General features: G+C 36.4%; 1 protein-coding gene across 3 annotated transcripts in view; it reads left to right on the top strand.

Annotated features, from left to right (window-relative positions):
* ADAMTS6 (ADAM metallopeptidase with thrombospondin type 1 motif 6) overlaps window positions 1–27,302 on the top strand; it is a 293,907-nt gene that overhangs the window by 254,289 nt on the left and 12,316 nt on the right. For 2 of the 3 annotated variants that reach the window (XM_028123875.2, XM_028123874.2), the window contains 4 exons: window positions 4,427–4,556; window positions 12,219–12,423; window positions 21,524–21,700; window positions 24,135–24,291. In XM_028123875.2, coding sequence (XP_027979676.1) covers window positions 4,427–4,556; window positions 12,219–12,423; window positions 21,524–21,700; window positions 24,135–24,291 — 669 coding nt within the window. The remainder of the gene's footprint in view (window positions 1–4,426; window positions 4,557–12,218; window positions 12,424–21,523; window positions 21,701–24,134; window positions 24,292–27,302) is intronic. The other variant, XM_028123876.2, reaches the window with a different exon arrangement.

Genomic DNA, 27,302 nt, shown 5'->3' with positions numbered 1-27,302 from the left:
GAAAAGGAGGAGAAGAAATTGAGAAGCACTGTGGTCTCTGGAGCCTTCCCTCAGGATTTGCCCTAGGAATGTGGCTGCTGAGCAGAAGATCCTGTGGTCTTCAGTTGAACCATCACCATCTCCTAGAATAAGTACAGTGGATGAAGGATTGCATCTGGACTGCCTTGCAGTTCGCTGGACTTCTTAATAACTTTCCTGGGGTATATGTTCTTTCAAAATACTTAAAGCCATTTCCTGAGATACAGCTAGAGCAGTGATGCAAGTTGGGTTCTCCTTCCTCTCACTAGACAAGAGAACATTTGGTAGGAAAATAGATCATCTATAACTTTTCTTTTAAAGATTATTTATTTGAGAGAGAGAGAGAGAGCATGAACGGGGGGGAGGGGCAGAGCTAGAGAGAGGGGGGAAGACGACTCCAAGCTGAGCATGGAGCCCATCGTGGGGATCGAACTCACAAGCCTGAGATCATGACCTGAGCTGAAACCAGGAGCCGGTCACTCAACCGACTGAGCCACCCAGGCGGACAGGACATCTGTAACTTTTAGCTATTGGCTGAAAGTTAAATATTAAATATAAGATCTGATAAATTTAAACTTAGGGACTAAAAGTAAGGGTTATGTTTCCATGTTAAGAACCATCATATTTGATGATTCTTTGATAAGCAAATTAAAAATCTCTAAACAGGATCCACCCATTTTGGAGAGTTTTAAGTAAATATGTATTGGTAATGACATCTTTGTACTTAAATTTCATGATATGACACCATTAATTTTTTTAATCGTGGAAGAGGGATTACATTAAATAAAAAAACAGGTATAGAATTTGCATACCAGTAACTTTAGATGTTTAAGAATAAAATGCAATTAGTATGGTTTTAAATTTGACCAGTTAAATTCTGCAGAACATCTGCATATCTCCAGAGGACATGGACACTAAGTTATTAGAATTTTGTTTTTGATTAAGCATCTCTGACTGGCCATGTGCACATTTTATGTTTTTAGTTATAAACTGTAGGTCTTTAGATTTGAAAACATAGTGATTTTTTGTAACTGGATGTAATTATTTCCAACAGGCTTTGAATCAACTTCTTAGCAATGTTTTACAGATTACTTTACAAGATTTATTTTGTTTTACAGATTACTTTAAAAGAAGCTGTATATAAGAGGCTTAATCATATAAAAAGATTCTAAACTTAATCATTTTTCTTTTTGACTTAGTTTAGATTATTTCTGCTTGATCTGTATTTTCTACTTTCTAAAGTTAAAAGCTGCATTTTCCTTAGTGCCAAAGTATGTGTTTCAAAATCCATCCTAAGTTAGGTGCATTGGTTTAGAGTTACCCTGTTGCTACTGATTTAAAAAGAAAAAGAAAAAAATCTGTGAATCTGCCAAGTGTGGGGGTAAAAGTTGGAAGGGGACTTTTATGCTGTTGGAGGAAGATAGATCAGCATTGTCAGAAGATTTGGAATAGATTACTGGTATAGTCAGTTCTTGAGTGTGAAATACCACACTGTCTAATAGAACATTTTAGAAGAAAATTAATAAAAGATGAATGCAAGGAAAAATGCATCTTCATGAAATATAGAGTGATTTCAGCTGTTTATTCAAGGACTTTAATTTTTACTTCATAAAAATTAGTGTTCTGAAATTTTATGAAACTGAAGTGAACCCGAAGATGTCCTAATTCCTAGTTTTTAAGAAGTCTGGAAGGCATGACCAAAATTAAGTCAACTTGTAATTCTTAGCACTTAGTATCTATCTCTTAAGAAGCACAGTTCCTTGTAGTGACTATTCTCTTTTGAATGAGTGAATGAATGAATGAATGAATGAATGACTTGTCAACCACATTTCAGTGGAATGTTCAGTTTGTGTACTATGTAATTTTAAACTAATTACTGGATCCCACCAAAAAGCAAAATAGCCTTAAAAATAAAGATCCAGAACAAAGATATGAGATTATGGATATTTTTTATTTTGTTCCTTGTGATTTTATTTACTTTCCAAATTTTCAACAATAAACGTTATGTAGTTAAGTTTTTCAAGATACATATATGGTTAGAATTTATCTTAGGATCAAATATAAATCTCACCTCTAATAACTAATTTCTCACCTGTGATTCAAATTGCAGAGGCCCTGCTTTTACATTAAAGGCTACTTTTAAAAACTAATGTAACTATAACCAAATGACATTTCTAGGGTTAATTTAAAAGAAGTAGAATTTTGTCTTAACCTGTAGAAACTGAACTGATGTTTCTGACACTGATGCAAAGTAACATCAGTTCCATTTTATAGTGCTGAAAATGTTTATTCTTTCCTGAAAAACAACCAAGTTATTAAATTGAATGACAACTTTCTTATTGCAAATGTAATCAGATTTTTTTATTATTAAATATAATTATCAAAGATGGGTAAAGTTGTGTAAGTCCTCTTTGTAAGTGGGTGGTTTGAGTCTCCCTCTCCAAGTATAATCATATTTGAATGACTTTTAAAAAATGAGTGTTAACTTACAAAAATAATCCCCTGCTCTCCCTGATAGGAACAACCTATTGAACTGGGTGGATAAATATTCTGAGCCACTGTGGCAATTGGTAGTTGAATCCTATGACTAATGGTAGAGATTTTTGTCTAGGTGGATCACATGGACTTAGTTATCTGCCCACTGGAATGACACAATGGAGAGATATCTGATGAATATTGTGGAACATCTGTGAATGGATCACAGCTATGCATGATGTGAATCATTCTTCCCTCAAAAATCTAAAGTTTAATGGTTAAAAAATTCCAAAATGTTGTACATAAACTGAGATTTGGCCTATTCTAGGGGTTCGGAGGGAATGAATACAACACATATTCTAAGATATTTTGCCAGTAAGTTGTTGGCTATGTTTTAGACCCCTAAATTTAGGAAAACCTAAAAATTTATTGAAAGAGATTAGTAAAAGTCTTGGGTCACTGCAAATAGTAAAATATACCTTCTTCAACTGCTCACCACCACCATGGAGGCTACAGGACTTAGTAAGTTTCCCAGTCAGAGTCCTGGATTTCCCTATCTTGCTTTAGTTAAAAGTATGCATAGCATGATGTCTGAGGCACCCCTACCTACAGAATATCCATGACTCTTAAAAGGACGTTGGGGGAAGCATTGGTATATGACAGTTTCCTTTACTGAATGATCCTAGTGCACGTTGATTCCCCTAATTTGAGATTAAAGTCTTTTCTTTAGGGTACTATTAAAAGCAGCTGAAAAAAAAAAAAAGCAAAACTGTGGGTTTGTGTGGGGCTAGCTAGGTGTGAAGCTGTGGTTTCCTGGATATTGCTAATGTTGTTTTTATAACTCTGTCCAGAAAATTTAACTTACCTGGTTATAAAGATGGGGTGGGGAAATAAGGGGGTAGTTTATGCTTTTATTTCCAACTCCAGGAGTAACCTGCTACCTCTATATGATCTGAAACATATATCATTGTTTTTAGTTTTACTTTTTTTCTGATACCTTCGTATACCTGGCTTTGCTTCTTTAGATTCCTTGACATTAAAGAAAAAATGAGACGGCTTAAGGTCTACTCACTCAGGGATGTTTACAAATAACAGTGTGTTTGTGTGTGTCTTTGTATTTTGTGAAATGTGAGCAAGTTGTGGTGGATATCTTTGCCAATTAATAATAAACATATATATAGAATTTTACAAATTTTATAATGAGAATTTTTTAGCAGTGGCAAACAGGTCACATAGACTAATTTTTAAGATTGAGGTAATAATCTTCTGAGTTATTATTTCAAGGAATATATATATATATATATCTGTTTGACAGTGGTGTAATCAACAGGGGGCCAACTCGATTAAAGCAAACAGACTAATGCAGTCTAAAAGAAGCCTACTGCAATCTCTAAATTCTAGACTTTGTGGGCTTTTAGAAAAATAAATCTATAAATGGAAGAAAAAGAATGAAATGTGTGAATGTGATATGTTCCTAACAAAGATTAAATTGATGGAATTTGTCCTACAAAATATCAAAAAATAAATTTGTCCCTATTGTCTTATTTTTAAATAGATATATAATGATTGTTTTGCATTGAAATGTATATTCATACATTTTATCTGATGGTATTTTGGAAAGATGAAGTTTTTTTTTTAAGGTAAGCATGAAGAAGAATATACAAATGGGAATACTAATTGTTTAAAATTACCAATAGTTTCTTTTCTGAACTTGAAAACAGTTATGTTTCTAAATATGAGAACAATAATTTTGCCTAAAATTGCAGTATAATGACCAGGACTTCTCTCCTTTTTAGAGAAGCAGTCAAGTGTTTCTGGAACAGATAAGACAGCAGCGATCCAGTGAGGTTGATTCCCCAGAGGAAAGCTATGCATACCTAACTTATTGGAAAGTAAACTACTCTTCAATTAATGATGTCCTCCTTTTCTCAAGGTGTCCAAAGACAGGAGGTGGTCTGTAAAAGATTGGATGACAACTCTATTGTCCAGAACAATTACTGTGACCCTGAGAGTAAGCCACCTGAAAATCAAAGAGCCTGCAACACTGAGCCCTGCCCACCTGAGTAAGTAAGAGTAAGAAGTGAGAATTACTTTCTTTAAGAGAAAAACACTTAGCTATTCATATTTGGAAACATTCATATATAAGAAAAGGGGGATAAAGCATTTTGGAGGGTAGAATTTTGATATCCCTCTCACTGAGCAAAGATTCTTATTTATCCATAGGTTTTAGTTATTAATTCCTTTAAAGCAGGAACTTTAGTAGATTGATCCTGGCATAGTATTGGAAATTATCAGATTTCATTTTGGAGATTGAGCTTCATCTTGCAATTGATAGTGTGTTACTTACAATAATAATCAGCATTATTTTTATCTTTTTTAATGGTATATAAAATAATGGTATTTTTTTTTAAATAATGGTATGTTAAATTCAGTAAAACAGTAAATGGGTATGCAGTCGTATCTTTTCCAGATATTTATCCTAAAGGTCTAAAGACTCTTAATATGTTTTGGAAATATTCTGTAATGGAATATCAGAGCTTTAATTTGCTGACCCAGTTTTAAGTTCTGTCACCCTAAGTCATCATATCTTCTGGGTGCTGGGCACAGGCATAGAGGTGGACTTCAGTCTCATTCTGTTGATTAATGTAGCAGTTACAGCTCACTGTAAAGGGAGGCACAAGCTTACGGCCCATTCATCTTAATGATGACTTTTTAAAAAATTTAAATTTAACAATATGGACCTGCTGTCAGTGAGTCACACTTTATAATCTGTAAGAACAGAAAGATTTCTGGGCTGAGCAAAAAACATGATTAAGGGCCCCTGGCTGACTCAGTTGGTAGAGCATGCAGCTCTTGATCTCAGGGTCATGAGTTCAAGCCCCACGTTGGGCGTAGAGATTACGTTTAAAAAAATTAAAAAGAAAAAAGGCAGTGATTACATGAGAAAAGACAAAGATGCTGAAGACAAAGATACTGAGTTGATCATGATCTTTGTAGGGCTTTTGCCTGTTTGACAACTGCAAGACAGAACATGTGTGAATGGCATTTCATCCTTGTTTGAGAAATCAGGGTAACCATTATCTCCTTGGTTAACTAACTATCCCAACTTGAAATTAATAAGGAAAAGGAGTACACAAATGAATTTATATATCTCAAGCTCTTAGAACTGAAGAGGAAAGCTGTACATGCAGTTAACGACAGAGGAATCACAATAAAGGATTTAGGTCCCTAAGGTGGTTAAAGCAAGATGTGTTCATTATCTTTGTTTCAATGCAATAATGCCATATCAACTTTCATTTCCCAAAGTCAGTGTCTGTCCAGATACTTGAATCTTAAAGGGAGATATTCACTACTAGTCTCTTGAAACAGTTTAGGGCAGTGACTACCAAACAAGGAGCACAAGGAATCTAGAGTGAAAGACGTTTTTATTCTAGGACCTTTATTTATTTTTTTTAAGATTTATTTATTTGAGGAAGAGAATGTGTGCATGTGCGAGAGAGAGTGAGAGAGCACAAGCACAAGCAGGGGGGAAGGGCAGAGGAAGAGAGAGAAGCCGACTCCCCCGACGGAGCAGGGAGCCCGAGGTGGGGCTCCATCCCAGGACCCTGGGATCATGACCTGAGCTGGAGGCAGACACTTAACCAACTGAGGCTCCCAGGCGCCCTATTTTAGGACTTCTAAAATTTCATGTTTCTTCTTTTCAAAATGTGATCATGATGTAACTAATTTCTTAAAATCCAGAAAGTATAGAAATATGACCTATGATGTGTATTACAAAGACATTTGATTTTTAAAAAATTTTTCTTCTTTCTGCCAATTATTTTTATAAATTTAACTCAAAAGAAATGGGAAAACTATATAAATTCTAAAAGCTGCATAAATTTTGTTCCTTCTCATATTTCCAGTAACTTTCAATATTATTTTCATATAACTGTACATCTCAACTAATCAAGTTAATTTCCTGACACTCAGGATTTTAAGTATTATGTTTGGTATTTGATCATCCATTTAAGACCTCTGAGTGGTCCTGGTCACAGCTGTTCTATTTTGGCTTCAACTTTTTTATTTGTTTCAGCTTAAATGCTATTTGAACGTCCTTTGAGATTGCAGTGGTTTGTCATTCCATGCCATGTATCGTGGGCTTGGATATTACATTGGAGTTGTTTGTGTGTGTGTGTGTGTGTGTGTGTGTGTGTGTGTGTAGTTTAAGGGTAACTAACATTTGAATTAACATACATAATTAAAATTAAGTTTCCTATCTCCTTTCCTTTTGTAATTCTAAAATAAAAAGTTATTTATTAACTTTTTTTTAAGTTTGGAGGCTGAGCCACCCAGGCACCCCTGGATATTATTATATTAGAAACAATCTTTGATTATGTTATGGGGGAAAAAAGCCTTGATACCTAATTGTTGTTTTATGTTGTATTTCTTGGATTGCAGATGAGACTGAACATTGAAAAATTATGTTCAGTGGCCATTTGTATTTCTTTTTGCTTTTCGCCTCCATGGCCTAACCTATACCATTTTTCTACTGAAGTGTTTATCATTTTATTACTGATTTCTGTGAACTCTTAATGTATTAAGGATATTAATTCTTTACCTGTTTCAAATATTTTTCCTGGTTTGTCATATATTTTCCATATTATTTATGGTTTTATGATCTATTTTTACTTATAGAAGTCTTAAAATATTACATAGAAAAACTATCAAACCTTTCTTTCTTTCTTAGGTATAATGTTTAGGAAGGCCTTATCCACTCTAAGACTGTACTTTCAAAGTTTCTTCTTTTTTTTTTAATGTAAACTTTATTTGAAATATATTTGCCTACTTTGAGGAAGGGATCTATATTTATTTTCAAATTCCCAGTACCATTATTAAAAGTCCAAGTGGTATTTTTTAAATCAGAAATTATCTTTTTAAATAATGAAATACTTCAAATGTCTCTTAGTCATATTGGAGACTTTATAAGGAAGGTATGGAAGAATAGAGGGCAGTAAGATTTATCTTTGTGCTTTATAAAGAAAATGATGGGACTAGGAAGAATAGATGAAAGAGACATTGGTAGAGAAATATTAATAGTAAGTTTATGTGGAAGACCTTGAAGGGCAGAGGAAGCCTTGCTGGGGAAAAATTAATGTGCTCATAGCAGCAACTCTTTTGTGGGAAACAGTATAGTAGTCAAGATGGTAAGGTGACTAAGGACAGGAAAGAAACAAGAATTCCAGAGGCATTGAGTGAAAATGGTGGGATTCCTGACAAAGGCTTAAATAACTGGAAAAAGGAAAAGGGAGGGGTTGATATAAAGACCATGACTGATAGGAAGCTAGTGCCCCACCATGAGAAAAGGAAGTAATGCTGAGTTGGAATCCAAAGAGAATGACCAAGAGTTCAGTTTTGACCATCCTATCTTTCTATGGCAAGAATGTTTCTATATATGGTCCCATGTGAAGAATTCTTGGATAGTGAATATTATTCCTGTATGATACTGTGGTTTTTAAAGTTGTGAAAATAAGTGGGGTGAAAACAATAGAGTATTATACATTGTGATAATACTGTGACCACGAACTAAATAACATTTTTTTAAGCAACTGCAATGTGAAAGGCATTGTGCTTTGGGAGAAATGGCTCCCTTGCCTAAGGATAATGTAATTGGGTAAATACATATAAAAATAACTATAGTTTAGGCAAAATATGTTAAGCACAATAAGAGAGTTATAAACAAAAGTGCTAAAGGATGCTTGGGCTGGGGAGAAATTTTTGCTTGGGGATTAGTTTTTATTTAATAGTATCTTTTATGATATAATGTTTAACAATTATATTGAGTCATTGTACCTCACCCAAGGACAACTATAATCTGTTATTTTGAGTTTAGAGGAAATTTCATCAGAGTCCTCTGTAAAATTCCAGAATTTAAGAGCTGGGAACAATCATAGAAGTCATGTAGGCCACCTCCCATCATGATGTGAGTATGCTAATCTCTGGTGATGTTTTCTCATTGGACACACATCACTGACATTGTAAGTTACGAATCAAATGTCTGGTGGCACCTGAATACTTAAAATACTTAATACTTGCTTGTTTCATTGCCACAATCTTAATTGCTGTAATTTCAGAGATATTTATTATTCATTTTTTTTTTCAATTTAGAAAAATCTCAGCTGTGAAATGTCTAGGGCATAGAGGCTTATACTTGATATTAGTTTTACTCTCCAATTAGCTGAGGTATGAGCAGATTTTCTTTTCTTTTTTATCAACTTAATGTTTAGCAATTTTTTCTAAAACCTATTTTAAAATCTAACAAAGTTCTAGTATCTTTGTAAGTAATTAATAGGTTACGTATTTGAATCTCTCTTTGAGTAAAGATGTTATTGTGAGATTATGAAGATTTTTAAAAAATTTTGCTATGTTGCATTTATTGATAATCAGATGCTTGACACTAGGACAAAGGCTGGGAAATCTAGCTCTTTTTTTTAATCCAAACTTCTAATATCAGTTTATTTTCATATGTTCTGCCATTTCCCTTTAAGTTAAAAAGCAAAAATAATATCCCGCTTTTATGCTCGGTTCTTTCTTCAAACATTCTGGTTAACCTAGGTTTGGGAAAAATTTCTATAATGTCTCCCTTGTTCCCTGCCCCCAATAATATTCTTGTTTGTCCTATTAATGTACAGACACTATGGGTCAAGATTACACAGTCTGCACACACCACTCTTATTTCAGACACTCAAACATGAATTCCACTAGTTGTTAATGTCTAACGGATATGAAGACACTTGTGAGGATGAAGACAATTTGATCACTGGGTGTTGGGAAGAGCTCAGAAAGAAGCATTCCTAGTATTGTTCAGACTGTAGCAACTCAGCCATTGATATTTCCAGAGAGAATTTTCGTGTTCATATTCTTACCACCAAATCTAGAGGAGGAATTAGGAAGAAGGTCATCAGATGGTCAAATACAATGGGAAGAGTGAAGGTGAAGGAAGTCGTATGTCTTAAACTGGACAGAGGAATAGAGAAAATGAGATGAGTAGATGCAGTGGCAAAATTGCAAAACTATTTAAATAACTCTGGTGTGATTTAATCCTTTAGAGAGACATGGGAAGGGATGGTTTGGTGAGCAATAAAGATGCAACAGGGACTAAAATCAGAGTTCAAGTCAGAAGGGAAATTGGGAGGGTGGTTAATACTTCTACTTTCATACATTCCAAATTAAATACTAGACTGATACATCTAGACTAAGAGATGGTTGGCAGTAAAGGAGAGGACAAAGACTAAAAAGGCAGAGGTGGACCTGACCTCGTGCAGCAAAGAACAGCAACACCTCCTGAATCACTGCTGTTACTCTGGGCACCTGTGTTTAATTTGAAGGCCTCCATCCCTCTTACAGAGACCTAATGAGATCATGGCTGGATGTGGTATGACTGGACTTTTTGTGGCTGAGTTCTACACATTTCTGTTTTATCCTCTAATCTTGGTGATGAAATCACTGTTGCGAATTGAATCAGAGTTTCACTATGGCTGGCATGCAAGTTATTATTCTCAGTACACATTTTCCTCTTTACCAAAAATGGTACTAACAACTTGGGATCATGTTCATCTGTGGAAAACAAAATGGAAAGAATATGAAAATCACTTTAAATCTCCTCTGGAAAATGACTTAGAAAAAAAATTAATATCAGATTCTCAGGATTAAATTATCATTCTTTAAGTGAATTTTAGGTTGAAAATTTTTAAGTTTTGGAAAGACGTATGCTAAGTTTGAGAAACTGGTTAATTACAGTATTTCTAAAAGCTGGTTTCCCTCTATAACTAAAGATAATACAAATAATAATGAACAAAGGCGGTTGTTGCCTATTTGGCTAACTACAGGCTCGAATGCGGAACCTAGGATTCTGACTTCACTGAGATGTTATCTCTCCCATATAAAACTGGCACAATTAACTAGAGAAATTTGTTCTTAAGCTTTCATACTCTTCTGTCTGGAGAGTCTCTTACCTAAGAGTATGAGCATATCCACTGAGGATAGTTGCATAATTTATAATCACGGATTGAAGAAAATGACTTGTGACCTCATGCTTGTGAACTAGGTCCTACTATTTAGCAGAGTTAAAAATGAAATTCAGTGGAGACAGTAACTGCTGGGGAATCTAGTCCTAGTTTCAACATTGCTCTTTTCGCGATTTTGAAGAAACATTTTCCTCACACTAATCTTACTTCATCTTCTATAAAACAAAGTGCAATGCCTTGAATATAGTCGGCATTCAGCATATATTTATGAAATTAAATGCAATAATATATCAATCAGTACTCTGGTTGGAAATAACACAACTTAGACTTTAGCTACTTTCTACACAGAAGAGGGTCTGTTGGTTTACTTAACAAAGCTGAGGGAAGGACAACAATGGATCTCATTTAAGGAATGGCTCCAGGACTCAAACACCATCAGGGCTCTCTAGCTCCTCTGCATTCTTTCACATCAGCTAATTCCACTTGACAGGGCACATGGCCTCCAGCAGCTCTTATATCTTTATGCACTTTTGTGACAAGAAGGGAAAGTCCCCCTTTTGCTCTAGTGGAGACAGAAAAATTTTAAAGCCAAATTCTCATTGGTCTGATTTGTATCTTGATTCACACTTTTGGACCAAATAATGTGCCTCAGAGAGTGAGTTCTGCAGAAGTTTCACATACATACACACATGCACATACATATACACACCCTGAAATTACATATATATGAAAGTTCATTGATGACGTTAGGGAAAAAGAGTGGTTCACCTATAAACGTGAAATACGTTCATTTTGTTTTTGGTTTCTTCCCATGTTAGCTGCTTAGAAGCTGTTTTCAGGAGCAGAGGGATCAAAACAAGGGACCTCCATATTTTCACAGAGCTGGCTCAGGCTTTGCTCTTAGTGCAGGTGTTTAAAGACTCCTGCATCTTCAGGATGGATGCCTGGGCTCTCTCTGCCCCATAAGCATAGTAAAGGCCTTCTATCTTCTGCAGGGCCTGACATTCATTTCTGAAAATCAAAAAACAAATCCCTAGCTCCTTTAATGTGGTTTTAGCACAAAATCCTTGATTATAGGAGAAACTGCCTCAATGTGATAATAAATAAAGCTACTGTTTCTTGTTTGTTGGGTATCAGACACAAAATTAGAAGCTTTCAGTGGTGTCCTAAAGCAAGCTAACTGGCTCCTTAAATGCCGTTATTAGCATATCTTCTCTTGATATGTTCAGCATGTCAAGGTTGTAAGTTGAAATTGGTGATAGGTATTCACATCACAAAATTGGTAAATGCAACAAATCAAGACCCCTGCCCTCCCATAAAGAGCCAGTTGTTAAACACTTAACCAGCACATGACCGGGAGCTTCATATTTATTACTTAATCCTCATGACAATCTCATGATTTATATTGTTATCTTCATTTTAAAAATTAATTTAGAAAAGGGGAGATATCAATGTGGTTAAGAACATATGTTGCATTACTTGTTTGGACCTGACTTCTGTCTGCTCCAAAGCCCACACACTACAATTGGAAGGCAGCTGACAGTGTGTTATCTTTTCCTTAGCAGCTCTTCCATTGGTCATTTGTCACATCAACCAACACTGAAATGTCAGCTCTTTTAGGAAGAGAATGTCCATTGATGAAAGTGCTTTTACTCAGCTCAAAATCTCTGGCTACACTGAGGAAATGTCTTTCTGTGTTTCTTCCACTTCTTGCTGCAGGTGGTTCATTGGGGATTGGTTGGAGTGTAGCAAGACTTGTGATGGTGGAATGCGCACCAGGGCAGTGCTCTGCATCAGGAAGATTGGACCTTCCGAGGAGGAGACACTGGACTACAGTGGTTGTTTAACACACCGGCCTATTGAAAAGGAGCCCTGCAACAACCAGTCATGTCCACCTCAGTGGGTAGCTTTGGACTGGTCAGAAGTAAGGAAACCTGAGGCTGTATGTTCTGAGATCCAAAGCATTTAATACTAAGGACACCTAAGCACGTGAATGCCTTAGAACTCAACAAGTAGGGACTCAATAACAGTAAATTTGGTCCTGTTTTTTTTATTGCTGCTTGTCAGGAAGTAAGGTTTTTTGGGGTTAGGGAAATCAATGAGAAACTAGACATCAATTTGATTAAAAATTAACCTAAAGTGAATTTGAAAAAACATAATAGTGAGTACTCATGTAAGTGGTTTTTCTCCTTCTTTGCTATTCTTGAGCAGCAAAATAAACTCAGAATTAGTGATATATCTTTTTTCCCCACACAATGTTGTAGCCTAACTATGTAATTCATACATATGAATATTTATCAATTTTTAATCACTTATTAGATATCTAAATATGTTTTAATTGCTTCTATTGCATCTGGGGAAGAAACATGGATTTGAGGGTTATAATATACCAGAAAGTCAAATTCAGATTTTATCATTACCTCTGCTTATATGATCAGTGAGGGAGACCTAAGAAAATGTTTTTCTGACATACATGTGTATAAAAGAGCCTAAAACAATCCAAAGGACTCAGAAAAATGGTCCTATGAAAAATGAGGTAAGGGGTAGAGTTAATTCTTGACTCCTCATTCTGCCTGAGACATACACATATAAACACCATACCCTTCCACATTTCCCAAAGAAGAGTTAAATTCTTCCATAGTGTTGGTAAATATTAAAAAGAATGAGTACCTGGCTATATAACTAAAGGTCATTCTTCCAATTTAGCAAAACAGGATGCATTTCCTGCTGGAAGCATTGTGGTGCTTGCTTTGTGTATTTCCTGTAGACCTCATAAGTTTGAAATAAATAAATAAATAAATAAATAAATAAATAAATAAATAAATAAATAGAAAACATACATTGTTCTTTAGGAACTCCCTGGATGTAACTTTTCCCCCTTTGAATCTTACTGCTAGAGTGGCCTTATTTTACTAGAGGCATGGGCGTAAAAGAAGGACTGTGTTTAAGATGGTACATGGAAATGGGAGATTCTGACCAGTTGTGGTTACCTATGGAATCTGTGGTGGGATTGGGAGTGTTCTTCCAAGTTTCCTGGCCAAACTCCAGCTTCAGTAATTACATCTGCCTACCTAACTTTTGTGTTTCAATCAAATGTAGAGATATTCTTGGTATTATTCACTGGATGGTTATGGAAAACCATAGGAACTCTTCTGTTCCTTAGAAGTGGGTGGATTAACTCCTAAATTTATTTGGAAGATAAAACCCACTGATAAAGAATAGACATTCTACAGAGTTTTACATATGTTGGTAATTATTCTACCTGAAATTCAGTGCCCAAGACCCTCATAGAAGTTCATAAATATTGAGAATGATGACAAATTTGTTATTGGAAAATCATAATGGAAGACCTGACATTTGCCTTCTTCAGTTTTAGGGTTTAGGTCAAGCCCCTACGTCTAATTTAGTGCTAACTAAACACACGCACTATGAATAATACAAAGGAACACTGTAAGCTTGGGAAAGTAAATATCCATGAAACAACTAGAGAATAATATAAGGTAGTGTTAAATAAAATGGTGGATTGTGAGGTATAAATGTATAAGTGATATAGAAATTTAGAGCTGAGGGCGCCTGGGTGGCTCAGATGGTTAAGCGTCTGCCTTCGGCTCAGGTCATGATCCCAGGGTCCTGGGATCGAGTCCCGCATCGGGCTCCCTGCTCCTTGGGAGCCTGCTTCTCCCTCTGCTTCTCTCTCTCTCTGCTCCTCTGTCTCTCATGAATAAATAACTAAAATCTTAAAAAAAAAAAAAAAAAAAAAAAGAAATTTAGAGCTGAGAAGTTCAGAATAGACTGAGGTAGGATCAGAGAGCTTTTTACTTGATGGGAGTTAAACTGAATGTTGGAATATGGGATATGAAATAGGGAAGAGAATAGAGAAACTGGAGAAGATATTCCTGATGGTAGGATAGTTATTTATTCAGTTACTTATTGAACAACTGAACAGAAACACAAAGATCTTATGGTGAAAGTAGGGTGGGGAAGAGGGTTTGTTTTAAAGAATAAATGGAAAATAAGATCGAGTAAAGTAGTAATAGATAATAAGAAGGATTGAATACAGAACGTTATATGCATCATCTTTCTACCAAAAGTGGAAAAAAGTAGTTAAGTTCATAAGCAGAAACAAGAAGAAATTTCTGCCAAGCATGAAAACACTAAAATCACATGCACAGATTTCACATTGATCTCTTGATCTAAACTTTTCTATGTCATATTTTTATTTTAACATAAAACAAATATAATCACCTTGAGAAACATGGCATATGTATATTTATTGTATGTTTCCATTTCAAATACCATTTTAAAGTTTTCTTCTGAAATCAACCTCATATAGGTTGTAATTACCCTGCCCTTCGAATTCTGATTCTTGTTTGTTTGTTTGTTTTTAGAGAGTGAGAGAGTGTGCACGTGTGTGTGCGTGTGGGGCAGAGAAGGGCAGAGGGAGAGGGGGAGAGAGAAGCAGAAGCAGGCTCCACACCCAGTGCAGAGCCCTTCGTGGGGCTCCATCTCAGGACCCTGAGATCATGGTCTGAGCCAAAATCAAGAGTCAGATGCTTAACCGACTGAGCCACCCAGGCACCCCTAGAATTTTGATTCTCATCTATCCACTCGTAGAGGTGACTTGTTCAAATAGCTCTGAGAGGCTCTTAGGCATTCCTGGAGGCTGCCTAAAGAAACATGAGTAAGTTAGGTGGGTTTTAATCACGTTTCTGCTACCTTCAAGATAGCCAAGTCAGGGGCACCTGGGTGGCTCAGTTGGTTAAGCATCTGACTCTTGATTTCAGCTCAGGTCATGATCTCTGGTTTGTGAGATCAAGCCCTGCATGAGATCAAGCCTGTGTGAGCTCTGTGCTGAGCACGAAGCCTACTTAAGATTCTCTCTCTCCCTCTCCCTCTGACCCTCCTCCCACGCACCCCAACCCCCACAGCAGCTCGCATGCGCACGCTCTCTTAAATAAATAAATTAATAAAAATAAAAATAAAAAAAAGCTAAGTCAAAGCTTAGGAGAAAGAAGTAGTGCGGGGGTGGGGGGGTGTGGTATGCACATGTTGGGACTACAGCTTCAAGTAAAGTAAAGCATTGGTGGCTGTTGTCTCTCCACAGGCAACCAGAGAAAACTGATCAGGGGTAAGCCTAGGTCAAGAAATGCTGCCATTATCATCGCAAAGATTCTAGTTGAACACTATCTGTACCATCATCTTTATTCTTTGGGTCTTTCTCAGGAGAAAGGAGCTAAGTTTTATGCCATACAGTCTTTCCTATTTGTTTTCCAAAGGAGTGGTCCACTCTCACACTTCCATTTCCTTACTCTTCTAGGAAGCCCACTTCTTCTCTAGATGGGTTAAAAATAACGAAAGTAAATAACATTAAGTGAAATAAATGTCTGAGTAGCTATGGAGACCAAAGTGAGAACAAGGAGCCTGTTCAGCCTAGAGGAAAGGAATACCTCCCACTAATGAAAAGAGGAGGTCCTAGCAGCGGAGCAGGGAATGTTCGATCTTTTTTAGTTAACTGCTACAAATATTTCACACAATATTCTTTTGACACGCCCCTGGAAACTTCCCTCCTTTTTCTGCCCCTTCCCCACTGCCAACTATCAGCTGTCTGAGCTTTGCTAATCACAAGGGTGAGGTTCAACTGGTGAAAACATGTTGCAGCAAGAGGAATGTACACTTTGACCTTTTCCTTTTCTTTGCTGGCCGCTCTAATATAAAATTTCCATTGTTCCAAAGCCAGGAACCGTTTTTCGTTTTCCCCATCAGTGAAACCCACCCGGTGTTTATGGCAAAAGAAAAAAAAAAAAGCCAAATTACCTTGGTGGAAAATGGCTCTTCAATCTTTTGTGAAACTAATGAAGCCACGGCTCCCCATTTCCTATAATCTAGCTTCACTCTTGGGATCACCCGTGCTATGTTGGACTTAAATCGTTTTTTCTTTTTGCCCTCTCTTGGCAAATAACTTTTAAAAGCATTGCTGCATACTGTGGATGGGCTCCAGCAATCCTAAGCCATTCTTTTGATGTATTGGAATAGTTTCTTTTGACTCCCACAGAGTAGCCACTGAAAAAGGTCTGTTTCTTGTACTTACTCTGGCACCATACTCAATTGCTTTTATAGGACTTACATTCAGGTAGCATTACCTAAGAAGGAATGGGGGGGGGGCGTTGGAAAGAATGGAAAACCTACCTACAGGGGACTGTGCTTTGTTTTCGAAGACAGCTGTGACATCACCTGGCTTATTCCTAGGTTCTACTCTGGTGCTATAACTAAGTGAATTAAACCTACCTCTCTGGAGAGAACTCAGTCTAACCCCAAACTGTTAACATTTCTATCCTTTACAAGTGAGAGCCAAATTGTTTTCCCTGGTGAGGTTTCAAATACTTTTCTCTGCAAAATATGTTTTTGCTTTTTAATCATTGATCACTAAAGCTAATGCATAAATGCATCTCTCATAAAAATTACCTCCTATATCCCACTGAGGTGAAAACACAAACCAAATGTTCTGGTCAGATTTTAAAGTATTGTAAAATTTTGATTATATGAATGATTAGGAAAAATAGGTATTTACCTGCAATAAAGAAAAATAGGGAGAAATAATTTTACTAAAGAATGGATTGTCCACTGAAATAGTATCTTCCTATAACATATATAATAGTATCTTCCTAAATGTTGCCAGTATGGAGAACTAATCATAGCTTAAAATACTAAAATTGAATTTCCTATCTATCCTGCATGTTTTTGCCTATCTCCCTAAAGTCAGAAGTACTCTTCTTTTCATACTTTATCTCAATTTATTTTTTAATAATTATTTTTATTATTTTTTTAAGATTATTTATTTATTTATTTATTTGACACAGCGAGAGAGGGAACACAAGCAGGGGGAGTGGGAGAGGGAGAAGCAGGCTTCCTGCCGAGCAGGGAGCCCGACACGGGGCTCGATCCCAGGACCCCAGGATCATGACCTGAACCGAAGGCAGACGCTTGACGACTGAGCCACCCAGGCGCCCCTATTTTTTAATAATTATTTAGTATTTCTTGTGTGTTCTCATGACTTTGTTTCTGCTGATGCTCAGAGCTAATGTGTGGATCAGAAGGCCTGGGATTTAGTTCCCGCTCTACCTGTAATTTATTGTGAGAATGAATGGGATGGACTTGGATGTTTATAGCTATGCTTTCATCTAAAAAAATGAACTAAGTATTCCATATCTAATTGTTACTAATGAATTTTAGTGTGTGGTAAAAAATACGTAAAAATCTACCCTTTATGGGGGCAGAGACCAATGTTATTTCTGAAGAATGCTCCGAAGCACTTATAATTAAGTTAATATCTATTAATCATATACATAATCATGGCTACATCTTGCTTGCCTAAAATTTCTTGTTTTTTTAGATAGTTAAATAAAACTGGAGCTGTCGGATGGATAAACATATTTATCAGAAGGCTAGAGAGATGAAATGTAGGCTGTATAAAGCAGAAGGAAGAAGTAAAAATAAAAACAAGCTGAGGGACATCTCTGCTTGGACATCTCTGACCTAAGGTCAAAATAATTTGCCGGATAGAGTTCTCCTCGAATGAAGCTGGTCTAAGTGGCATCCCTATGCCTTTACTGTTTTTTTTCACAAGGAATTTTTAAAAATTTAATTTTTTAAAAAAGATTTTATTTATTTCAGACAGAGAGAGAGAGAGACCATGAGCGGGGAGAGGGGCAGAAAGAGAAGCAGGCTCCTGGTTGAGCAGGGAGCCCGATTCGGGGCTTGATCCCAGGACCCTGGGATCATGACCCGAGCCGAAGGCAGATGCTTAACGACTGAGCCACCCAGGCGCCCCTAAACATTTAATTTTATAATCTCCCTTAAGAAGTACAATATTTGCAGAGAGCAGAGTTGAGGCTTTGGCCACAGACATGTAGTATTTGTGGCTAGATCTCCAGGGGTCAGGGCTGGTGTATTTATTGAATCAGAAACTGGCAGAAATGTAGTTTTCAGTCATTCATTATTTCAAGAATCCGGTTGATTATCTCTACTTCTAGTGCTATGGGTTGGAATATCCTTAGCTTATTTAGTGGAGTTGGGCTGTAATTTTCTAAAATTATTTTTTGCCTCAGTAGAAGTTGTCATTGTATGCTTAGTTTTGTGTATAATCGCATGTTGTCCCACAGAGAGTTTGTATCTCTGTACATTTACATTTCAGAGCTTTGTTCTGGTAGAAACTTGCTATCTGGATTTATCTGTAAATCTTTCTCAGTGCTTCAGTTTCTCACCTGTAGAGTGGGTGTGAAAATAGTACTTCATAAGGTTTCTGTGAGGATCAGGTAGAGTATGACATGCAAAGTATTTACAACACTGCCTGGTGCTTAATAAATATTAGTGTTGCTTTCTCTTTTTATTCTTCTCCCTGTTAATGCCAGTATTATTTGTTTTGGTTTGGTTTTGGTTTCCTGGGCACTTCTAGACACAAATGAATGAATTGTCTATCATTGCATTGTCTGGCTCCGCTAATTGTAAGCAGGACTTTGGCATAGGCTCTTAGCAAAGACTGCTAGATATTACCACATTCTTCAAATAATAGCAGGAGCTTCTTGCTACTGGAAAAAGATATCCAAATAAGGGAAGAGCATATGTCCCCAGCTTTAATATACATATATATGCTTTTAAAATGTAAAGGGAGAGGGGAATGGCACAAGTGTATTTATTAATAAATGTTGCCAATATGGAGAACTAATCATAGCTTAAAATACTAAAATTGAATTTCCTATCTATCCTACGTGTTTTTGCCTATCTCCCTAAAGTCAGAAGTACTCTTCTTTTCATACTTTATCTCAATTTATTTTTTAATAATTAATTAATATTTCTTGTATGTTCTCATGGCTTTGTTTCTGCTGATGCTAAGAGCTATAGTGTGAATCAGAAGGCCTAGGATTTAGTTCCTGCTCTACCATTTGCTATCTGTTTCACCTTAAGTTGCTTAAGCTTTCCTTATCTGTAACTGTTCTCAAAAACTTGTATGAGAATAATGTATTTGAAGGTGTTTTGTGAACTGTGAAACGCTAATGAAATGTCAGGTTAGTAGTGTTATTATTGATGATAATATTAAGCATTAAGAAAGTGACAGAAATCCTCTAAGGCTTTGGCTTCTAACACTGGTGGATGGTGGAGGAGACTTGGGGCGAAGTCAGGAGGACTAAACACAAGTGGGCATGCTCAAGAAACTGGAATCAGGGCTTTATTAATTCTACAGAAGACATGATTGCAGGAGATGATTGCATGTCTTGGATTCTTGAAAAATGAAGTGTTGGGATTGTTGTGATGGTTACATGAGATAATAATTGCAAAGTACATAGTGTAATGCCTAACATCCAGGAGACAGTAGGAGTTAGCATTACGTCTGCCATTTAATAGCTGCATGACTTTCTACCACTTACTCTAGACCATTTCCTCATTTTAAAAACAGCGTAATAATTGCCATCTGACAGGATTTTTGTGAAGACTATGTAAATTATAGCACTTAGCACGACATTTGGTATATACTATGTTTATTAAATGGTAGCCGCTATTATCATCATTCTTTTTAGTAGTGGTTAACTAACGGAAGTGACAGCAGCATTGACATTGTGTGTGGCACTGGGCTGGCACTAGAGAATACCGCACGTGAGTGTGGAGAGATGAATCTGAAGAGGTAAGCGTAGCGTTCCTAGCAGGGTATAGTAAGCATATTTAGAGTTTGAATTTTTATCTTGAAGACAATAGCAAGCCATTGAAGAATGTTTTTATTTTAATCACAAGAGCATATAATTGGATTTGTGCTTTGGAGAGTGAACTGAGGTAAGAGTAAGAAACAGGAGACCTGTTAGAAAGCCAGTGCAACATTACATGAAGGAAATGATGTTTGTCTGAAGTAAGGTTAGTGACAGTGGAGACAGAGAGAAATCAACAGATGTGAGAGAGATGTAGGGGCTCCACACTCAGCAGGGAGTCTGCTTGAGGATTCTCTCTCCCTCTGCCCTGCGTCTTCTCTCTCTCTCCCTCCAAAATAAATAAATAAATAAATAAATAAATAAATAAATAAATAAATAAATAAATAAATCTTTTTAAAAAACTACAAGCTCCTGGAAGGTAGAGATCATCTTATTCATTTTTATATCCCCTTCTCTTCAGTGTAGTATAGCTCTTGCAGTAGATCTGGAAAATTTCTTTTTCTTTCTTTCTTTCTTTTTTTTGAATGAAAGGTATAGAAACAGGGTTTCAAAATGTTATGGGTAAGGTCGTCACTTGACTGAGAGGAAGAACAGATTTTAAGGAAGGGTTCAGACATGCAGGGGAGAAAGTTGGAGACTTTAGTCAATCACCAGGTTTAATAGGTGACTCTAGAAAAAGAACATTACAATTAACGTGGAGAAGAGGTAAATAATAGACTTTGTGACATCTTTTCCTCAGTATGAAGATCAGACTGGTCCAACTAAAGAATAGTCAAATTCATTATGTTTAGGGAAATTCATTACAGACAGGGGAAAGTCCAGAGATTTTCTGTGCAATAAACCTTCACCAGTGGCTATGTATTCTTAGTTACCACACTCTAAGAAAACACACCTCAGTCAACCCCTAGCTTGCTTCACAAAGACGAGTTCTCATGGTCTACGAATAACATAAGGATTCTTTTCAGAAGATTACACCCAGCAAGTAGGAAACCAAGGATTCCACATTCCAAAAATTAGCAGAATCTTATCACAGCTGAATGTGGCCAAGGATAGGGAGGAATCGAGGAATAAACCTACCCACAATAAAAGAAGAAAATAAGTCAGCCAAGAAAAGCAAACTTTGGGTTTAGCTCTTGAAGTCCTTAGGGAAAAAGATAAAAGCACTTCTGCTTAAAAACTTAAGGAATTTTCCTATCTGAAAGACTTTGCCCCGCATTTAGTGTATATACATATTGTATACCCAAACACATTTACTTCAAGAAAGACTTTCCTCCAATTTTCCTCTATCTTTAGAACACCATTATTCATTAGTATTTGTTTCATTTCCAGTGCACTCCCAAATGTGGTCCAGGATTCAAGCATCGGATTGTTCTGTGCAAGAGCAGTGACCTCTCTAAAACATTCCCAGCTACACAGTGTCCAGAAGAGAGCAAACCCCCTGTCCGTATCCGCTGCAGTTTGGGTCGCTGCCCTCCTCCTCGCTGGGTGACTGGAGACTGGGGTCAGGTAAGGCAGTTGGACTGGGGGGCTCCTGCTGAAGCAGCACCTTGAGACCCTTGAGTTTCCTGACTGGGTCATTATGAGGGCTTAAGAGATGAGTAACACTGCTGAGAAATCTAGGTATGAGATACAAGTATGAAAAAAGGCACATGCAGGAGCTGCCACACATAGACTAAGTAGCTGTGTCTCTCCCACCCCACACACTTCCTACTTCTACCTACTCCTTGGATCTTAACATTTTAACTTAGAATGGAAAAAGAAGTAGTCTATATGGCCAGATATTTGAGCAAGCCGACAAAACTTTGGATTCTAGTCCCATCTCTCAACTACTTCAAGAACAAATCAGTTAATACCAGTGTCTTAACTTTCCTACTTGCAAAGTAGCTCGTCTTAACTTCACAGAAAAGGTATGGGGATTAGGTTGATAATGTGATTGACAGTATTTGCAATACTATTAAGATTTATTCTTCAGTGGGTTTATCTGAGGGACATCATGAATTGGGAAGCCAGTATATAGGGCTTTTCATGTGTATTTTTATTGGACTCATTTTATGTTCTAATTTACATTTTTTCTTTCTTTAGTCTCACTGACTTTTAAATTGTGTTATATTGCAGAAGGCCACCTTAAATCCTTTTAAAACGAATTGGTATATTTGAATACAAGGAAAATTGAGTATTATTCATTTGAATGTCAAAAAGGAAATCTATTAGGTTACACTAAAAAATAATGCTCCAGAAAGTAAATTTCTAGACAGTTATTGCCCTTTTCCTTTGGTCTTATAATTAACCTTGTAGTTAGTTGTTTCCTAAAATCTGAGACCCAAATCATGGCACATAACTATACCAGTTATGTGGTTTTGTGTGTGCTCTGGACTGGGCCTGCCATTACTTCTTAAAAATGGCATTGCATAGAAGTAGTTAGTAAAACTCTGGCCAAACTTCAGTATTTCTAGAGTATAGCAGTATCTACAGACCTCTTTCATTACATTTAGGCAAGGGCAAAAGATTTTCAGTCTCCATTAAGGCAAATAAATATACTTGCTCTGTGCTCAGTCAGACTTGTGGGTAAACAAAAAAAGTATGATCATAAAATAGTTAACATTTGCATTTGTATAACAAATAATTAATAATTTGCATTTGTATAGCAGTATTTAATTTATAAAATACTTAAGTGGAATACACATGATAAGGTTAAGCATTATAAGCAATTATGTGTGTCACTGTGGAAGTGTAACTCTTTCATAATATGGAATTGATATGCTATTAAAGAATCAGTACAGACATGCTCTCCTAATTTTTATTTAAACCAGGTAGACGTTTCCTTCCTTACATATTCTTTGTTGCAATGCACTATTGTATAAAGGTCAGTTGAAAGTTTTTGCATGTTAGTGATTTTCCCAAATTTACAGAAATCAATTTCAGATTATTCTTTTAAATATTGTCAAGTCCTTTTCTTCTCATCTATATTTTAAGTTTAGTTTCCTAAAATTAAAATCAACTGGTAAAAATACCTTCTCAAGGATGCTTTAATACATTTTTATGGTCCAATTTTATTGTCATTTTGTATTTAAACATTTTTTTAATGAATGAGTCTATGAATATCCTTATAAGTCCTATAAGTGCTTTGAGAGTTTTTTCAGATAAATTCAATGAGGCCTCAGTTTGTTTACCTTGTAAGCATCACCATCACCTGTCTTGGCACTGGCTAGCTCATCTCCTTGATCCCAAGTCTCACAGCTTTGCTGGTATTCTGGGTGGCAGGCCCAAAGGGTAGACCCCGCTTCATTCTTCATCCTGGACAGCTGATTAGTCCCAGCTGAAACTAAGTCACTCTGAGAGTAACTGAATTACTAAGTAGATGAAAAAGGAGAGAGAGACATGCTACTTGGTTCACATTTGTGTGACTGACAATACCTGAGAAAACTCAAGGTACTTATTTAAGCTCTTTTTTTTTTTTTAAACTTGTCCCCGTCACCAACCTGCACAGCAGTCACTGCTCTTACACTGAACTCACATTTTGATCAGATTCACAGCACTCCAGTAGACGATCAGATTGCTTGCCCATAAGCCTATAATAAATAGGGAGCACAAGGGATGTCCAGCCTTAGAATCTCTCATTATTACCCTACTTCATCATGAGGGTTTTCTTACTATACTCCTGTGACAGTTCACCTGCTTGGAACTGTTAGAAAAATAGCCCATGAAATCTCTTGTTTCCTGGAAATGATATTGCTTCCATTTTCTAGGGTCATCACATGATCTGTGAATTTCTAAACCAATTCTAGAGGAGAATGACTTAATCATACACTTCTCCAAGATGAATTTCATATGGACTTTAAAAGCTAATATATATATGGTATTTGAAAAGATATAGTATCTTTTTACCTCCTGAAAATCGTTGAGATCAGTATTTTGTTTCTGTCCGTGTCTTTGGGTTTAGTGTTCCGCTCATTGTGGCCTTGGCCAGCAGATGAGGACTGTGCAGTGTCTCTCCTACACTGGACAGGCATCTGGTGACTGTCCAGAAACTGTTCGGCCCCCATCGATGCAGCAGTGTGAAAGCAAATGTGACAGTACCCCCATTTCCAATACTGAAGGTGAGTTTCCCATGGAGAAAGGGCCTGTGGCCCCTAGTGACCCACGTGTACTGGTTCCCAAGGTTTGAAGAGCCCCATAAAGCCACCGTTGTAATGTGGTTTGTATAGAGCTTTTGTGAAAGCTGCATGTTTACTGGATGTGATAAGGAAACCTGCATTTCCCCCCCCACCACTCTGACACTAACTACATGACCTTGATAAGTCACTTAACCTTTCTGGAGCTAAGTTTGCTTATCTATACAATGAGAGATTGGAGTGGGTGACCTCTAAGTTCACATCCAACCTAGCATTCTGTTTGACTTGTGCCAGAATAGAGAGATGATTTCTAATGAACCACAGTTTGAAGTGAAAACTTCTGTTTCTTTTTGGATAGAACAATGGATCTCTACCATCATGAAGATTAAAATTCATGCTTGCTATACATATAATGAAAGGATATGTTTGAAACTGTTTCAAATGCTAATTTTCTCATTGTAGAAAAGGAGAAAAAGATAATTATGTAGCTGTTTATAGAGGAAGACAAAGGTCTTTGGGCTCTGAAATTTCTCGTATGTATTGGGAAATCTGTTTATTAATAGCAGATGCCAGCCCAAATCCTGAATTTTCTTATATCTTATTTCAATAAATATATCTTGCCTATTCAGTTAGGCATTCATTTAAAACTTCCTGAATGCTACTATATAAGAAGCACTGTTACAAAATCATGGGAAGTATAAAGACAAATATGGCATAGTCAGGAAATTCAAACTGCCATGTCATATGAAAATAGAGCCATGCTCAAATACAGCACAAGAACATCTTGAAGCTACTAACTTAAATTATGTAGGAAACTCAGTCATAGGGCTCTGCTTAAAACAAAAGTAGAGAACTATCCTGAACATAATTTGTTAATATTTTTCAAATGAAAATTATGTGCTCATGAACCTATTAAGAAGAGATCTATTCCTTTTGACCAAATGTATCCAGTTTAAAGGATTTTTTAAAAAATTACATTCACTATTTTAAAATGTTTCCTTAAGAATTTTATTTTAGGAGGAGCAATCATCTTGTATGACAGGATGCAGAGAACTTGCATCTTTGCAAATGTACTGGTTTTTATATCTGAGCCTCAACACAATATCCTTACTGTATAATTTACTCTTTCAGATAAATATAGCCTTATCCTATACCAATTCAGAATCACAATTTTAATTTGCAAAATCTCTGGCTCTGATGTCATCTACTTTTTTGTCCCTTTGATAAGGGACATTCTAGAAATTTAGCTTTTCTTCTCTTAAGAAGGACTCAAAATCCATGACAAACCAAAGTATTTTTCTTAGCAAAACAGTCGCAAAACAGTCTAAATAAAAGTATCTCTCTTGTATAAGACCAGCAAACAACTTTATCTATTATAAATTATTAGCAAATAATCACACGGGTCTAGAGGTCCATTTTGCTTTCTGAGGTGGAAGATAAATAAGGTTGAGGTGGAAAAGAGGATATAATGGTCATATTAAATTACTGTGTGTTGGGTATTATGGTAGGCCCTTTATATCTATTACCCACCTTATATATCTCATAGACATTAATATCTGTGTACATGTGTGTGCGTGCATGCACATTCATGTTATAATTATGACAAGAACCTTTCAAGAGTTGGTATCACTGATGAGGAAACTGAGGCACGGAGAACGATAGTAATTTGCCCAAATTATAAGACTAGGATGTAGTGACTTAGGATTTGAACCCAGATTTGGCAGAGCCCAAGGACATGTCAGTTTCAACTACATTTTTATGCTATTAATTCACTCTTTAAGTAGGGTATTTTAACATAAAAACAGAGCTTCTGATTATAAAGTAGCAACACTTCTAGCATGACTGTTGTCCTGAGTCAAAAGATTCAGGCTCAGTCATTGCTGAAACAACTGGCTTTTTAACGTACCCACAGCAATATATATGTTGAAATTCTGTTTACAGCTTCATTTTAGGCATTTTAGTAATTTCCCCAAAAGCTTTTCTATAGTGGCTAATTATTATACATAAGCTTTACAGTTGGAGATGCAAATTTTTCAGGGTGGGCAAAATATCATTTGCAACTGGACTTACTTCTGCCTTAAAGAAATTCTCTTAAAATGGATAGGTGTTAATCTGAGGTTTTTTGAATTATTTGGAGAAACACCTGATGGTCATTTAATCTGCCTGGCCAAATCACTTTTTATTAATATTAATTTGAAATAAGCAGTTAACACAGTATTTTTAAGCCTTCTTAGTAAAGGAGGAAACTTTTAGGAAATTATTAATTCCTGCAAAATATGACTAATCTTAGAACTATTATTCCCTAAAGCTGCTGACTCATTGAAAAGAAAGAGGATCACTCTTACAAAATTAGATTTAAAGTGGGTATGTCTGTCATAACTTGTTTTTTTGTTCTCTTTGGCTTCCCAATAGCATATATTGAATACATTTAAATACCTGAAACTATCAGTTCATTTCATCAGCAGCTAATTATTGAATGCTTGTTGTGGCCAGCTTTGGCCATTCATTATGGAAAATTCAAGCGCATTTGTAAGTTCATAGTCTTACAGGGAAGATAACTTAAGAAAAAAGAGGAAGGTAGAAGGTGTTATGTGGAGCAGTTGACATAGTGCTAAGAGAGTAGAATTGGAAGACCAATGACTTTAACCTTTTAGATCAAGGCAAGCTTCAGAGACTAAACTGGTCTGTGAACCAGCTGTAATGTGTAGTTGGAAAAATAACCAAGTGTGTGCCCTGGGAAAAGAGGATGAAATGGTTGAATTAAATCATAAGTTGTCATTCGTAAAGATATGAAATGGGCAGATAACATGGATTTCAAAAGAGAAAAGGTTCTTGCATGAAATTAATATGAGTAATCTTATATGACTTCTGGGGGTCGCCTGGGTGGCTCAGTCAGTTGAGCATCTACCCTTGGTTCAGTCATGATCTTGGGGTTCTGGGATCGAGCCCCTCATTGGGCTCCCTGCTTCTCCCTCTCCTTTTGCCCTTCCTTCCTG

This window comes from Eumetopias jubatus, unplaced genomic scaffold (assembly GCF_037043125.1).
Source record: "Eumetopias jubatus isolate StellerSeaLion01/CBP00866 unplaced genomic scaffold, mEumJub1_p1.0 scaffold_5, whole genome shotgun sequence".
Taxonomy (NCBI): Eukaryota; Metazoa; Chordata; class Mammalia; order Carnivora; family Otariidae; genus Eumetopias; species Eumetopias jubatus.
Note: the sequence above shows the minus strand (reverse complement) of the source record. Positions and strands in the feature narration are given on the sequence as shown.